The sequence below is a fragment of the Bubalus kerabau genome, chromosome 2 (genome assembly GCF_029407905.1).
Source record: "Bubalus kerabau isolate K-KA32 ecotype Philippines breed swamp buffalo chromosome 2, PCC_UOA_SB_1v2, whole genome shotgun sequence".
In the NCBI taxonomy this organism is placed as follows: Eukaryota; Metazoa; Chordata; class Mammalia; order Artiodactyla; family Bovidae; genus Bubalus; species Bubalus kerabau.
In genome coordinates, this window is record NC_073625.1 from 56,717,497 (window position 1) to 56,732,130 (window position 14,634).

Below are 14,634 nucleotides of genomic sequence, written 5' to 3' on the forward strand. Positions count from 1 at the left end.
CTTTTTTATTGCTTGACTTACTGCAGACATGGAAATATACTCACATACTTTTGTTGGGGTTCTCATAGCAGCACAGTAGCTCAAAATGAAAATAAAACTACCTTATGGGTTTGAAAACAGGGCAAAGGAATAATGACTGCTCCCTTTTGAGGAAGACTTTACCCTTCTCTGTTAGGACCACAGGCAGGTAAACTCCACTCCTGTTCCTGGACCAGAATGTAGCATCCTTTTCATGCCTTTGAGAGAACTAGTATCCACACAGGGCAGAGATGTGACAGATGGCAGCCTATTATTTTGTGCCCCATGGCACTGCAGCCATTGATTTTGAGGCTGTTTGATATATGCTTTGGTAAAGGCAGAGTGAAGCATGGCATTAACAAGCTTCTTTCCGTGCCATTTCATGGTCCCAATTTAGAAAACTCAATTCAATTTACTTAAAATGTGAGAAACAGAACCATATAAAAGACTGTGTGTGATGTGTTTACATATATAATTTTTTAGTAACAAATTTATTGAAATATAGGTTGCATAATGTGAAATATAGAAGTCAGTGGTTTAATATATCCACTAAGATCTTCATTGCCACATAGAAAGTTCTGTTTTTGAACTTGATTTTGCTTGAAATTTTACATGGCTAATAGTGCTTAGTTTTACCTTCTACACTTTTATTTGTGTCAAGATTCTTTAATACAGTGTTAGAAAAGGAAATAGTCAGCTGAAGGTATTCTAACACAATTATGTCTAAATTTCTTAAAAACAGAAACAAAATTTCCAGTGCATTTCAATTAAAGGCTAGAAACTAGGTTTTTAAAAAATGCTAGTCTTTCTATGTTTTTTCCAAAATCAGTTGCTGTTCAAAAAATACACAAATGTTGACAATTGTCTATATTTGCACAACACAGCATCTGCAATTTAAAAAAAAATCAAATATAGTGAAAGAATCCAGCAAATGAGAGAACAGGGCATTTAAACATATATGTCATTTTCATCCAAATCCACATGTTCCATTAAGTAGAGGCTCTGATTCTTTGGGCAGGTAACAATTGTGTGTTTTAATGGAAATCTGTAGTTCCCTTGTATAAAAAAGGCTTTCTGGAGTTTTTAAGCAGGATGGATTTCAGTCTAAACACCTGTTTCTTTGTCCCCGTAAAAATTGATCATGTCTTCTGACATTTGACCTTTTCTGATTCTATTAGTGGAAGAGTAAGAAGTCAAAAAGAGGCAAAGCTGAGCAAATATCATATAAAAATGATGTTCAGTGGTTCCTTTATGGCTGAATAATGCCATTTGCAGCAGCATGGAAGGACCTAGACATTATCAAACTCAGTGAAGTAAACCAGACAAGGTATCAAACTCAGTGAAGTAAACCAGACAAGGATAAATTTCATATGATATCACCTATATGTGGAATCTAAATAAAAAAGATACGAATGAACTTATATACATATAGACTTTGCCACACCAAAGGCAAAAGGCGTAGGCAGGGAGGAAGGATGAATTAGGAGTTTGGGATTAACACATACACATATATAAAATAGATAACCAATAAGGACCTACTATATAGCAGGGAACTCTACTCAATATTCAATATTAAGTGTAAGGGAGAATAATCTGAAAACATATATATATGTATGTATAACTGAATCACTTTGCTGTACACATGAAACTAACACAAGATTGTAAATCAACTACACTTCACTTAAAAACGATTAAAACAATGTTCAGGAAAACCCCTTGGCCTTCAAGATAGCAGGAGACTCTTGAAACAATAAAAGGAGGTAAAAATAGTGCACTTGGTTAAAAAGTGCGCTGTATTAATAATAGTAAGACAGTGCTGGTGTTAATTATGAGGATGGGTTTATCTCTTTCCCTTAAATTTATTTATGCTTTTGTTGGATATAATTTCTGAGAACAGAATATAGACAGGAATTTCACACTACTTGCACGTGAAATTAAGTTCCTGATATGCCGTGTTATTAATAGAAGCAAAGGAAGACCTTGCTGGCTATTTCCCATGAGGATCTCTTCTGGAATTGACTAGCTTTTGTTACCCAGGATTTCTGAGGTGTTGCTGACTGCTGCACAGTAGCTTTGGTCAAATGATTGGGCAGAATCACTAAAACGCAGCATGAATCCTGGTGTTTGCTTGGGCTATGGCAGGGTTTCTCAATCTCAGCATTATTAATGTTTTAAGCCGGACAGTTCTTTGTTGTGGAGATTGCCTTGTTCGTTGTAGGATGTTTAGCAAGATCCCTGGCTCCTACTGTAGCTCCCCCAAGGTGTGATGACCAGCAATGCATCTCTAGTCCTTGATACATGTCCCTTGGGAGATGATAAGAAGCACAGTGTTTCTGGTTGCAAATCACTGAGCTTTGATATTGAGATCGACAGTGATCTCTGGCTTTAAACATATGAGCAGAGAAATACCCCTGCGATACTGTGTCTCATGTTAATGTAAGTCATGACACCTGACTCTGTGCTTTGCACATTGTAGGTAGCAGTGAACATTTGGTTTAATTTGAGAAGAAAAAGTAAAATAAACAAAATATATGCTAAAAGAAAGTTAAGTACTCATTTAGTAAAATAAAAACAGATATTTGATAAGATGTGTCATGTATAGTCTCATAGTTTGTATTTAGAGAGAAATCAACATACAGTTAGTATTTTTTAAATATTTCACATACATATGTGCCATGTAGGCAGTGAGAGAGAAAGAAAAACTGCCTTCCTGGTTTTGTTTTTTATTCTTCCTAAAGAAACTCACTCTTGCCTGGTACCCTGTTATAAAACAGCAAATGGAGGTTAGGATTCATTGAGCAAGCAGGGATACTGCTGTTTTCAGCTGGAAGCTAGCCACCCACTCTTTCCTGCCGGGTACCATGACAGGGACAAGTTAACATGGCAAGATGGACACACTTGGTCTCCTCCAGGAAAGGACCATCCTCCCAACCCTTGACTCTTGTATCTAGAAACATCCTTTTCTTACAGTAACAGGAATGTCATACAATCCTTTCTTACAGAGAAGTGATGCAGTGGAAGCAGATTCCAAGCTCAGTGATCTTCAGTCTTAGATCAGCTTTCTTCATTATTTTTCCCAAATAAAAATAAAAACTTTTGATATTCTAATTTTCTGACAAATTATAAGAACAAAATTACTTAAATTTGGGTTTCTGAGAAGTTTGAGTTTTCATAGACTTAAGTATGAATAAGACAAATACTGTATTGGTGTTCACTTTAAGACAGAAGTATTGAAGCTGCTTTAATTTTGCATGAGACAGAACTTCAGAGGAAAAGAAATAGGTAATGATAATTTCTTAAGATTAAGATTTTGGTATATGTATACATTTGAATATTTTAACTATCAAAGTATGTTTACCCCTCATTTCCCAAATATATGTATACCTCTTTTAATAAGTGAAAACCTATGCAACTTTTTACTAATCCTTTCCCTCTGATCCTTTTGAAAAGTGGTTGAATCTTAAATGTATATACACACACACACATATATATATAATACATATATATAACATACTTTAATAGTTTTGTATATATATATACTTTTTTAATGTTAAAAATATATATATACTTTTTATATTTTTTGACATTTAAAAGTATATATATAACCATTAAATAACTATTAAAGTATGTTATATATAAGTATATATATACTTTTGATAGTTTTTACATATATAATATATAAAAACTTCTTCTTTTTTTTTTTTTTCACTTCTACCAGTTTATTGCTATCAACCCATCTCCCTCCAGCCTCATGCACATGTGCTCAGTTCATGTAACCCTATGGACTGCAGCCTGCCAGGCTCCTCTGCCCATGGACTTTTCCAGGCAAGAATACTAAAGTGGGTTGCCATTTCCTTCTCCCACTTTTGACATTTAAACGGCACATAAAAGGTACAGTTGGTCATGGTGCTTCTCCAACATTAATGTGACCTGAAGTGCTTCCTAAGCTTAGATTCAGAGACAGTAGGTCTAGGACGGATCCTGAATCCCAAGTGATGCTGATCCTGCTGGTTCATTGGCTGCCTACACTTTGAGGAACAGTCTCCAGTAGCATTATAGTCCCCCATACTGTGCAGATTTAGATTGAGACAAAGAATAAGAAACTGAAAAAGAAAACCAACCTTATCTATAATGGTGAATCCATCCTTACTATGGTGTCATGGTTCTTACTACATTATCAAATGTCACCAAGTATGAAAGAATCCTGTTAATGTCTACTTACTGAGTAATGTAAAATTTCAACTCTCATGAGCAAGCAAATTAGGAACAATTTCTGGACCTACATAATTGTTCCTAGTTTCATCTGTGCCCGTTTTCTCTCATGATGCGATATAACCAACTCCTGCTAGCCTATAAAAGCTGATTATTAAAATATTGAGGAATTTTGTGAGCCACAGCCATTGGTGGCTTGCAATACCAATGGTGGGAGTATTTACACCCCAGAAATTGACAAACACTATAAAACAGAGTGTTTAATTTTTCTGTTTTTCTGGACACACAATCAGATTTCCCAGCATATCTACCTCTCAGTCAAAGAAGAAAAATAATTTCCTTTTATTTCCAGCAAAGGACATGGGCTCTTGTCTTATCAGAGTTTAGAGCTTCTGGTAATACTCCGCTGTTCTTCAGAGGAACCATGCAGCTTGATGACAAATTAGTTTATTCCCGTAATAAACGGGAAACAAAGGTATTAGGACAAATAGCAGTGTCCTTTTGTGAATGCTCACCAGCATGAGTATGGTTAGTCTAACGCTTTACAAGTATTTTTCCAAGTGGCATTTTTATAACTAATCTTTCATCATGGAGGGATCTGAGAATCGGATTGGATATAATTGGAATGACACATGTACTGGGTAGCCTTAGAAAATAAACACAATTCAGTAGAAGGCAAGCCAACTGCAGATATCTTCTAGAGACTTCGTGATAAATTGGCTCCCGTCATATCGTACTGAGTCAGTGATTTTATTACCGTGCACAGCTGTTCCCATCATTTGTTTATATATTTCAACCCATATTTGGGGCTTAAGTGAGATTTGTCATAAGGATTTAGTTCAAATTTGCTTGCCTAATTTTACATGCCTCTATTTAGTAAAAATATGATTAGTAGGTAATAAATATCTGATGACTATTGCTTGATTAGAGGAATTTTCTGTTGGACATGGTTTTTTATTACTACTTGCAAGCACATTATAAATTCTCTTTCCCATCAAAAGTATGTGTTGTTGCAAAAAATACACTCTTAAAAAATAACTTGTTTTCTAATATATTGACTTGTAAAATTTTCATCTATAAAAGTCAAACACAAATTTACCTACTTATTCTTCAACAGACTGTAAGATGGATTCTAATAACTTAGCCTCATGATGTTTCACCCTATTGTAATATTAAAATTGTAGAAATAATTTAATCAGACTGAAAGGTAAAGTTGTTATAAAACAGCATTGAGCTCAGTCATTTTCATTATTAATGGATTGAATGCTTAGGCAGATAATTCAACATTTATTTGAAATATTAAAGATAAGCATATTTCGTAGATTTCTATACTTCTGTCATTGTTTCATTTTATTTTACTGTTAACATTAAGCAGGTGATTTGTTACAAAACCAAACTATTTTGTCTTCATGTATTTACCCTTCCTACTCCAGTTTAAAACTGCAGGATATGTCATTTTTAATATAAATGAACCTTAATTGTGTCCATATTCTTGCATCATATGGAGGAATTATGCTATTTTGGGTTTTTATCTTTTTTTATACAATGTCAGAATAGTTAATTCCTAGATTTCTATAAGTAACTCTGTAGTTTGGTTTGATTGTTCAAGTGCTTACTTTCTCAAAATTTGTAAATTTAAACTTTTTGCATTCCATGTCATGCACAGTTTTATGGCACATACATTTCTAGAGTCTGAGAATAATTGAAATTCAGTTATTAAAATAAAATCATAATAAAAAAGTTTTACATTTTGATATTCTTTATTTGCTATTTTATTTAAAGCAAATTACTTGCTACTCTGATAACTCTGCTTTTTAAGAAAGCATTATGATAATTGTACTCTTGAAAATTTTCTTTCCATTCTAACTGCCACTTTCACAGCTGTCTTCATGTTACATTTTCTTTAAGTGTAAAATTAGCTTTCTAAGTTTGGTTGTCCACAAAAAATTTTGCTCCCATTTGACATCTATTCAGAGTTAATTATTTGTGGTTAAGCATTATATTTTGAACAGTGAATTGCATACTCATTTTATATAATGTAGGAAGCTCTAGCTTTGCTCTAGCTTTGCCTCTATATTGTATTTGTATAGTATTGATGGGATTTGGTGTTGAAACCAGCACAAATCTCAGCAAGGATCTACCCTACAAAAAATATAAAATGATATAAAATGTCAAATATAAAATGTATAGTGCATGTTCTTTAAGCACATAAACTCATACAGCTGTGTGTACACTAGCATTTCAGTTTATTAAATGGTATTTGTCTTGAGGGGTGAATAGAGCTTTTATAAAAAGAGATGAGCCTTCCCTGCCAGCAGAATTCAGGTTAGGTGAATACTAGGTGAATACTATTTATGGCCTTAAAAGTTTAAGAATTAAATATGAATAAACAGAGATTCTAGTTCCTTAAATATTTGTCTTGCCTGTGTTTCTACCTAACTTGAAACATGCTCTTTGAAAATTATCCTTGCTTCAATTCTGGGCAAATTTTCTCCTTTATTATTATAGGCAACATTTACTTTGAATAGAAGCAAAGGTAACTTGAAATTCAGAAATAAATTTAGCAAATAATTTTAAAATGTGTATTTTTTCATTTCTTAGCTTAGATTTTGAGAAGAAAATGAGGATGAAAAAAGGGAGCTGCGGTTTTCATTTTCAGAAGAATTCTGTTTGAGGTGACCGTTATATAAGGTCTGATTTTACATGCTCTATATTTAGTGGAGAATTTTATAATTTTCCATGGCTGATGATAGTCATTAATATGAAACACATTTTTCACTGAATTTTTTCAGTGTTTCCCATAGATTAGGAAGTTCTATATTCAGAAAAATAATAATGTAAACATAAGCATTTAAAATGTCTTTTGAAAAATACAATAAAATAAAATGCCTCAAGATTTCTTTTTCTCTGAATCTAGTCATGCAGTACAGTAGAAAGAGATGAGTGAGACATGAAAAGTGATCCATTCCACTCAAGTCCCCTCTGAAATCAGCTCTACTGCTCTAGGAAGGTGATGTTCTAGTCATTGCCAGAAAGAAAGGAGAAGGAGGGAAAAGCCTCCTTAATCCCATGCCTTAAAACTGAGAGAGAGAGAGAGAGAATTAACATCCACGAGTGGAGCCAGCTGATGGCTGTGGTTTGCAGGGACCCCACACGTGGACTACATGTGGCTTCTAGCTCTGCAGCCCAGATGCTCCTTTGTCAGTAACTCAGAGGAGATCAGACCCCACCTACACCAAAACTAACTTAACCCTTTGTAAGTTAGAATGATAGTTCCATAATTGGGGGGGAGAAACCAAATTGCCAAGTGGATGGAATACTTGTGTCAACAGGTTGGCAGCTTTTTATCATACAGCAGAGAGCTAACTAAAATACCTCATGGCTTGGCAAGCATGGACTGTGAAAGGAACTGTACCAAATGAAATGACCTGAATGATAGGTGACCCTGAACTTGATACTCCTGGAATCAGATGTTTCCATCCTAAAGCCATCCAGAGAGAGCCAGAATCACCTGAGATATCTGTTGCCCAGGGCCTGCAGGGACCCTGACACGTGCCTCTGGGCTCGGTGTTCACTCCCCCTGCCTACTCTGTTGACGTCATCAGGACAGCAGCAGCTTCCCGTCTTGCTGCCACCCCTTTACCTTGATTGGAAGGAGCAATGAGTGGTGTGTATAGAGAAGTAAAGCAGGAGTTCCTTTTAGGTCAACATTGTAGATCTTTGAGTAATTGATGAGGATCAGTTTGTTGAATAATGCGAAACTGAAAGTTGCTCAGTCATGTCTGACTCTTTGTGACCCCATGGACTATAGAGTCCATGGAATTCTCCAGGCCAGAATCCTGGAGTGGGTAGCCTTTCCCTCCTCCAGGGCATCTTCCCAACCCAGGAGTTGAACCCAGGTCTCCCACATTGCAGGCAGACTCTCTCCCAGCTGAGCCACAAGGGAAGCCCCAAAATACTGGAGTGGATAGCGTATCATATCTCAGCAGATCTTCCCGACCCAGGAATTGAACCAGGCTCTCCAGCACTGCAGGCAGATTCTTTACCGACTGAGCTAGCAGGGATATTAATAAGAATCTCTGCATTTTGCATGAAAATGTGAAAGTGTTAGTTGCTCAGTTGTGTCTGACTCTTTGTGATCCCATGGACTGTAGCCCACCAGGCTCCTCTGTCTATGGAATTCTCTGGGCAAGAATACTGGAGTGGGTTCCCATTCCTTTCTCCAGGGCATCTTCCCGACCCAGGGCTTGAACCTGGGTCTCCTGCATTGCTGGCAGATTCATTACTGTTGTGCATGGCTTTTATCTTTTAGAAGAAGGGTGCTTCCCCCTGGCATATTAGTAAAACTAAGATAAGACATCTGAGTGTGCTAAGGTGTCAGGAAGCTCTCCGTAAGCCTAGCTAGGTGGGGGCACAAACCGGGTTGGAAAATTGTTTTCATTTCTAACAAAAAAGGAGGTAGAGTTCAAATTCTAATTGCAGTAACTTTACAAATAGAACTGGACAGGTTGCTATACTTTCAGTCAACCAGGGATTATGAGCCTGATTCGGGGGAGGGTGACAAGGCACATTAGCAGGTAAGCTGTATAATGTAAAAAACAGTGTCGGGTTTGTATTAACAAATTGTGGTTTGCCTCTATTTTATTATATGGAAACATTTTTCCTAAGGTACAAATTCATCTTTAATTAGACTTAACGTAATCAACTCTAAGTCACATTCGCAGGTTTTATATATGTTTTCAAATATAATCAGTGAACAGGCTGGCTTTCTCTCTCTCTCAAAACTAGACTACATTCAAAATACGTGTAATTTGAATTACAAGAGTCAAGGCAGTCAGTTATTCAAGAAAAACAATCAGGTGTTTGCATGAGGTTAAACTTTTTGCCATCATTACCAGCTACAACAATCGTTTCACCTTTAAAGTTGAAGTTATTTTCAAAGAGAAGTTTATTTTTTATCATGAAGAATTATTTTGACGTGCAGACAGTCTTTAGGCACTGACTATTCATCCAAAGGCAGCCAAAAGCTCTGTTCACCTCTAGCTGGAGTCTTTTTTAATTAGTACTGAGGAGCTACACTGATTAAACCCGAGGAGCCTGCGATGCTTTGTTTCCGAAGTAATTCTAAAATCCTGGTGAAAGTGAAGTTGCTCAGTCGTGTCCGACTCTTTGCGGACCCCATGGACTGTAGCCTGCCCCAGGCTTTGCTGTCCATGGGATTTTCCAGGCAAGAATACTGGCGTGGGTTTGCCATCCCCTAAAGTCCTGGTAGGTCGTTACTCAATTCCTCGGGAAATGTTGGGCAGATGCCCCGGGTTGCCGTCGGGAGGACTAACGTAAGCAAAGTAAACGCGTGCGCGTGAACGGCAAGCCATACCTTTTCTTGCTAAATGTGGTTCCCCACGTCTCCTCTGATTAGAGGTGTGCTCTGAACAAGCCGAGACGGGGCCATGCCGAGCAATGATCTCCCGCTGGTACTTTGATGTGACCGAAGGGAAGTGCGCCCCCTTCTTTTACGGCGGATGTGGCGGCAACCGAAACAACTTTGACACGGAGGAGTACTGCATGGCCGTGTGTGGCAGCGTCAGTAAGTGGACCTCCCTCCAGCCTGGCCGCCTTTTTCATCTTTTCTCGCCACTGACTCTGCTCTCTGTAACTGACTGGTTTTCCTGGTTCTCGCGAAGGGGGCGTGGGGATGGGGTGTGTTGCTCCCACTAACCAGGTTTCTGCCGAGTTCTCTAATCGCCGGGCACGTTCCATCCTGAGCGCACATCTCCGTCTTTCTCGAACCAAAGCATGGCCGTGGATGTGTATTTCGCACGAGCTGTGGTGCCTCCCGTCTTGCGATCTCAAGGAACTCTGGAGGGCTTCTCTTTTGAGCCAAGCTGGAGTTGCCCTTTTGTCTTCTCCGCTCTTTCTGCCAGTGTATCCCTGCGTGTTCGTCCGTGTACCTCTGTGTTCGGCTCTCTGCATGTGCACTCCACGTGCAAATGAGGGCTTCCGCCGGGCAGCCTGGCTGATGGTGCTGCCCCCACCACCCCCCTTGCATTAGCAAGCTGTGTTGCCTCGGCTGAGCGTCATCTCCTAACACGTGATGTTTATGGAGGGAACCCGATTGAGTAGAGGGCATGCACATTGGATGCCAGAGGGTAGAGATGACCCAGTGGTCCCTAAGCTCACCCAGGGATGTTTGCAACGTGGAGTTTTCATGTCTTCTCTTGGAAATAGACGGAAGAAAACTCCGAACTTAGCATTAGTAATGTTCCATGACATAAGACTCAGGAAATATAATTTGCCCAGTCTTTTTCTCTTCCACTTTAAGTTTTTCATAACTCAGGAAGATAAATAAATGAAGTCATGATGACTTACATGCAAGTTGATACTATTTCCACAGAGGTAGTTTTCTGGAGGTAACACACCAAACATGTGGGACCTCTGTTCTTCTTAACAGCCTTCCACATTAAATCCCCTATCTACCTACCTACCTACCTATCTACCTATCCATCCATCTGACTACTTATGTATCTATTTACCTATCTTATCTGTTTACCTGTCTACCTATGTATCTTATCTCTCTATCCACCTATGAAGCTACCTATCTATGTATCTATCTATTCCACGAGGAGGCAGTGTCATCTGCTCAATAGTTACTCAACTTGAATAGTTGAATAGTTACTCAACTTGATAAAGTAAAAGTGAAACTCAGTAAGTGTGCATTTCTCTTTTGAGAGACTCCTGCCTTTTTTGCATGATTCTGGAGAGGGTGACAGCCATTTCCTGCATACGATTACCAGGGATTATATGAATTGTTTCCCAGTGTGATCAGAGTATTATGCTAAACAACAAAGGGCCTGCACCATCAAGACCTCTTGTGAAGCCCAGTATAAGTGGAATCTGCTGGAAAAGTTCTTATTGGTCTCTTATGTGAGAGATGCCGCCCCGGCTACTTGCTGTGAGAACAGGTGTAGGAACTGGTGGCCCTGAGGGCTTCTTCTGTGGCTCTGAAGGGAAGACTGTGGCTTCCAGCTCAGAAGACTCCTTCAGTTTCAAACAAAAAAGTTAATTAGGTCAGGTAACTTGGAGGACGGTGGTGGATTCTGTTGCCTGGAGCCTCTTGAACAGAGGACTTTTGTTATAATGATTCTAACTGGTTTCCCTGCTTGGGGGAGACATCCTGGCAGATGTCCAACTTTTTCCTTGTTTCCCTGGGGTGTATTTACATTTTGGAATATGAATATATATGCATGGGTATATATATAAATATATACATATAATAAGAAAGAGGGTTTTAAAAATTATTAATAGTTGTGAATTTGCTTCAAGAATTAAAAGGTATCAGGAATTCCCTGACAGTCCAGTTGTTAAGACTCTGAGCTTCCATTGAAGGGGGCACATGTTTGATCCCTGGTTAGGGAACTAATATCCCACGTACTGCAGGGTGTCGCCAAAAAAATAAAAAAATTATGCACCCCCCCAAAAAAAATAACCCTACTATTACCTTCAAAGCACACCATCTCCATTTGACTATTTTGAGTTAACTCAGACTGGTAGCCAGAGCCATGGGCATCACAGACCAGATGGAGTCTCTGGATGGCACATCCTTTGCCAAGAAGTTTGCAAAAGAGATGCTCCCAACGAAGGTATAATGGACAAGCAGTCAGTACTTAGTTTCAAAGGAGATGGGTTATAGAGTAATAATGTCAAGAAAGCAAACAAGAGAGGCTGAAGGTCAGTTACAAGAGTGGACAGATGTAAGTGGACAGTAAAGGCCTCAACAAGTAGCCAGAGCTGAGGGCCAGGGCTGCCCTTAGAATGAATAGAGTGAAATGAATAGAGTACCATGAAGAAAGGGTGGGTGGGAACTGCTGATGCTGACACTAAGCAGCTAGATGGGAGCAAGAAATGCTTCCACAGGGTACTGGGATGCACTATCAGAGACAGAATATCCACAATCCATGATTTTTTGTGGAAATATATCTTATGCTGTATATTTACTTTGGTTCCATGTTGTTTAGTGCTATGGCTCAAACTCAGAATATTTGTTTCATTTTTGTTTTTAAGTCAATGTTTTAGTTTCTGTTTTTTCCTTTGGTCAGTAGAATCATGTCATTGAGTTTCATCCATCATTCCCATGTTCCTATTTTTGTTTTTAGTTATATTCTCTTATTTTCTCCATAGTGTCCCACAGTTTACTCAAGACCACCCAGGAACCTCTTCCCCAAGATCCTGTTAAACGTATGTTGTCATTCACTCGACGGAAGGGAGGAGGGAGGAGTATATTGCATGGCTGGATTGTAGCTCCAGCATCCTCACCTTTGCATGGTTTTGTGTTTCTTGAACACCTGTCTTTTACCAAAAATGTTTATTTCCATTGCCTTGCTTGTAAGTCCATGTGATTTTGCCAGGTAACTCTTCAGGCTAAGAGCTTTGACCTAGCTTTTGGCATTTCTAATCAGTTTCCTCTTTATTTCATATGGTTTTATAAAATACTGTTTATACAGCCTTGTTTTGTATTTTATTTGGCATCACTATTTTACTTCCTAAAGCTCACAAGATGCTACGATAAGCATTTACTGTGCATGCGTTGTACTAACTATGTGGACTAATACGTATGCAGAGGCTTCAAGTATGTGTGTTTACAGACAGCTGTTAGGCTTTAGGAAGTGAACAGTCACTTCTAGAATTCAAGACTTCTCCTTCCCCTCCCTGAATGCACCACTAGTGGGAAAGACGTGCCCAACTTCTGATTTCATCATTAAGATGCAGAGAGAGCACTTTATAAAGAAATGCTGTGTCAACCTGCCTTATAATATCTGTGCATTGTGATGATTTCAATTGGCCTATCTGTTTAGCTTTGTTTAAAACATGTGGTGTCAAATACATAATCACTCATTTAAAATTTGGATTATATCCCAAAACACCTGCCTTATAATATCTGTGCATTGTGATGATTTCAATTGGCCTGTTTAGCTTTGTTTAAAACATGTGGTGTCAAATACATAATCACTCATTTAAAATTTGGATTATATCCCAAAACAGATTCATCCAACGTTAGATTAGGGATGATAGAAAACATTGATGTTTGTGGTTGCTGGAGGGAAAGACACAACTGGAGTTGTAGCTTGGATACAGTGAAAATTAGCATTTGTCTTTATCATCCTGAAAAAAAACCCTAGTCTCACAATTGATGAAGCTAATGATCTTGTCTTTAAAAAGATAAATTTTAGTTGTAAGTATGGCAAGTGGCTGGACACAGAAGAATGAGGAAAAACTATAGATTTTATATTGTGAGATTGAGAGTACATTGAGCTGCAAGGAGTGTTGCATTTTATGATGCATTTTTCATAGATCATTTCTTTTCTTGGGAATTTTGTGTCCATTTTCCTCATTTCCTTTGTGCATGCAAGAAAAAACATGAAGCTTTAAGAACTTGGTGACTTGTCCCCAGCCATCATAGCATCACAGGTGGCAGGACCAGGTTTAAACCTGAATGATACTGTGGCTGTGACCTCTGCTCCAAATGGCCAACAGTTTCTGATACTGTTTGCTAGGTTAGCAAATAGAAGCACATTTTAAGAGCACTGAACATTGTGGGAAATGGATGACCAATATTAAAATCGTGTTTTTCCTAAATGCCATGAATACAACCTGCATCAATAAATTAAGTCTTTCCCACCCTTTTACAAAAACAGTCATTATGTTTACTTTAAGTTTCATCTTATATCAGTTTAAGCATATAAAAAATTATCTTTTTCTATTTTTATTCATTACTGGGATTGAGCATCATCGTTCGATACATTTCTTTTCATGGAGTACTTGTTTTCTCAACTCTTCGAAACAGACATTGACAATCTACTGTAATTTTCTTTTTCCCAGTCATTTTTTCCATCTACTTGTACTGTGTTTGGGATCCTAACACCTTTCCATTCTAGGAGGGGAAGTGATTTGGGCAGCTATATTTTCTTGTCTACCTACAGAGGCTGTTCAATCACTGAAAGTGAAGGGTTTTGCAGTGCTATAGTGCAAACAGCCGGGAGAAAGCATATAATTTCTAGTTATTTATAGCCTGCACAGCTCCGCTCTCTTATTTATAGCGAAGCTGTACATTTGAATTGAAAAACTCATGGTCATCTGGAGGTCAAATGCAGTTAGCAGGCTGGAGTTCAAGAAAATGAACCAAACTGAGAAAGGTGAACAAGCCTGTTTGATTCGACAGCTGAGGCTTGCTCTTGGCTGCTTCACCAACCTAGGGCTAATTGGAGGACATCACGATTCACAAAGGTGGGTGGTCTTCTAGGCTTCTCAGTCCAAGTTGCTGCTAGTCAAATAATAAGTGTGAAACGAGCTAGAAAAAGCTCTTCAGTTAAACTGGTAAGATGATTGCTTGTGTGGAGAAAAAGTATG

At 38.2% G+C, this 14,634-nt stretch overlaps 1 protein-coding gene across 6 annotated transcripts in view; it reads left to right on the plus strand.

Moving 5' to 3' along the window:
- The window catches only part of APP (amyloid beta precursor protein), a 307,623-nt gene that overhangs the window by 175,983 nt on the left and 117,006 nt on the right, over nt 1–14,634 (plus strand). For 2 of the 6 annotated variants that reach the window (XM_055567759.1, XM_055567757.1), the window contains exons 7-8: nt 9,650–9,817; nt 12,409–12,465. The exons of 2 other annotated variants lie outside the window; for them this stretch is intronic. In XM_055567759.1, coding sequence (XP_055423734.1) covers nt 9,650–9,817; nt 12,409–12,465 — 225 coding nt within the window. The remainder of the gene's footprint in view (nt 1–9,649; nt 9,818–12,408; nt 12,466–14,634) is intronic. 2 more of the 6 variants (XM_055567760.1, XM_055567761.1) reach the window with 1 other exon arrangement.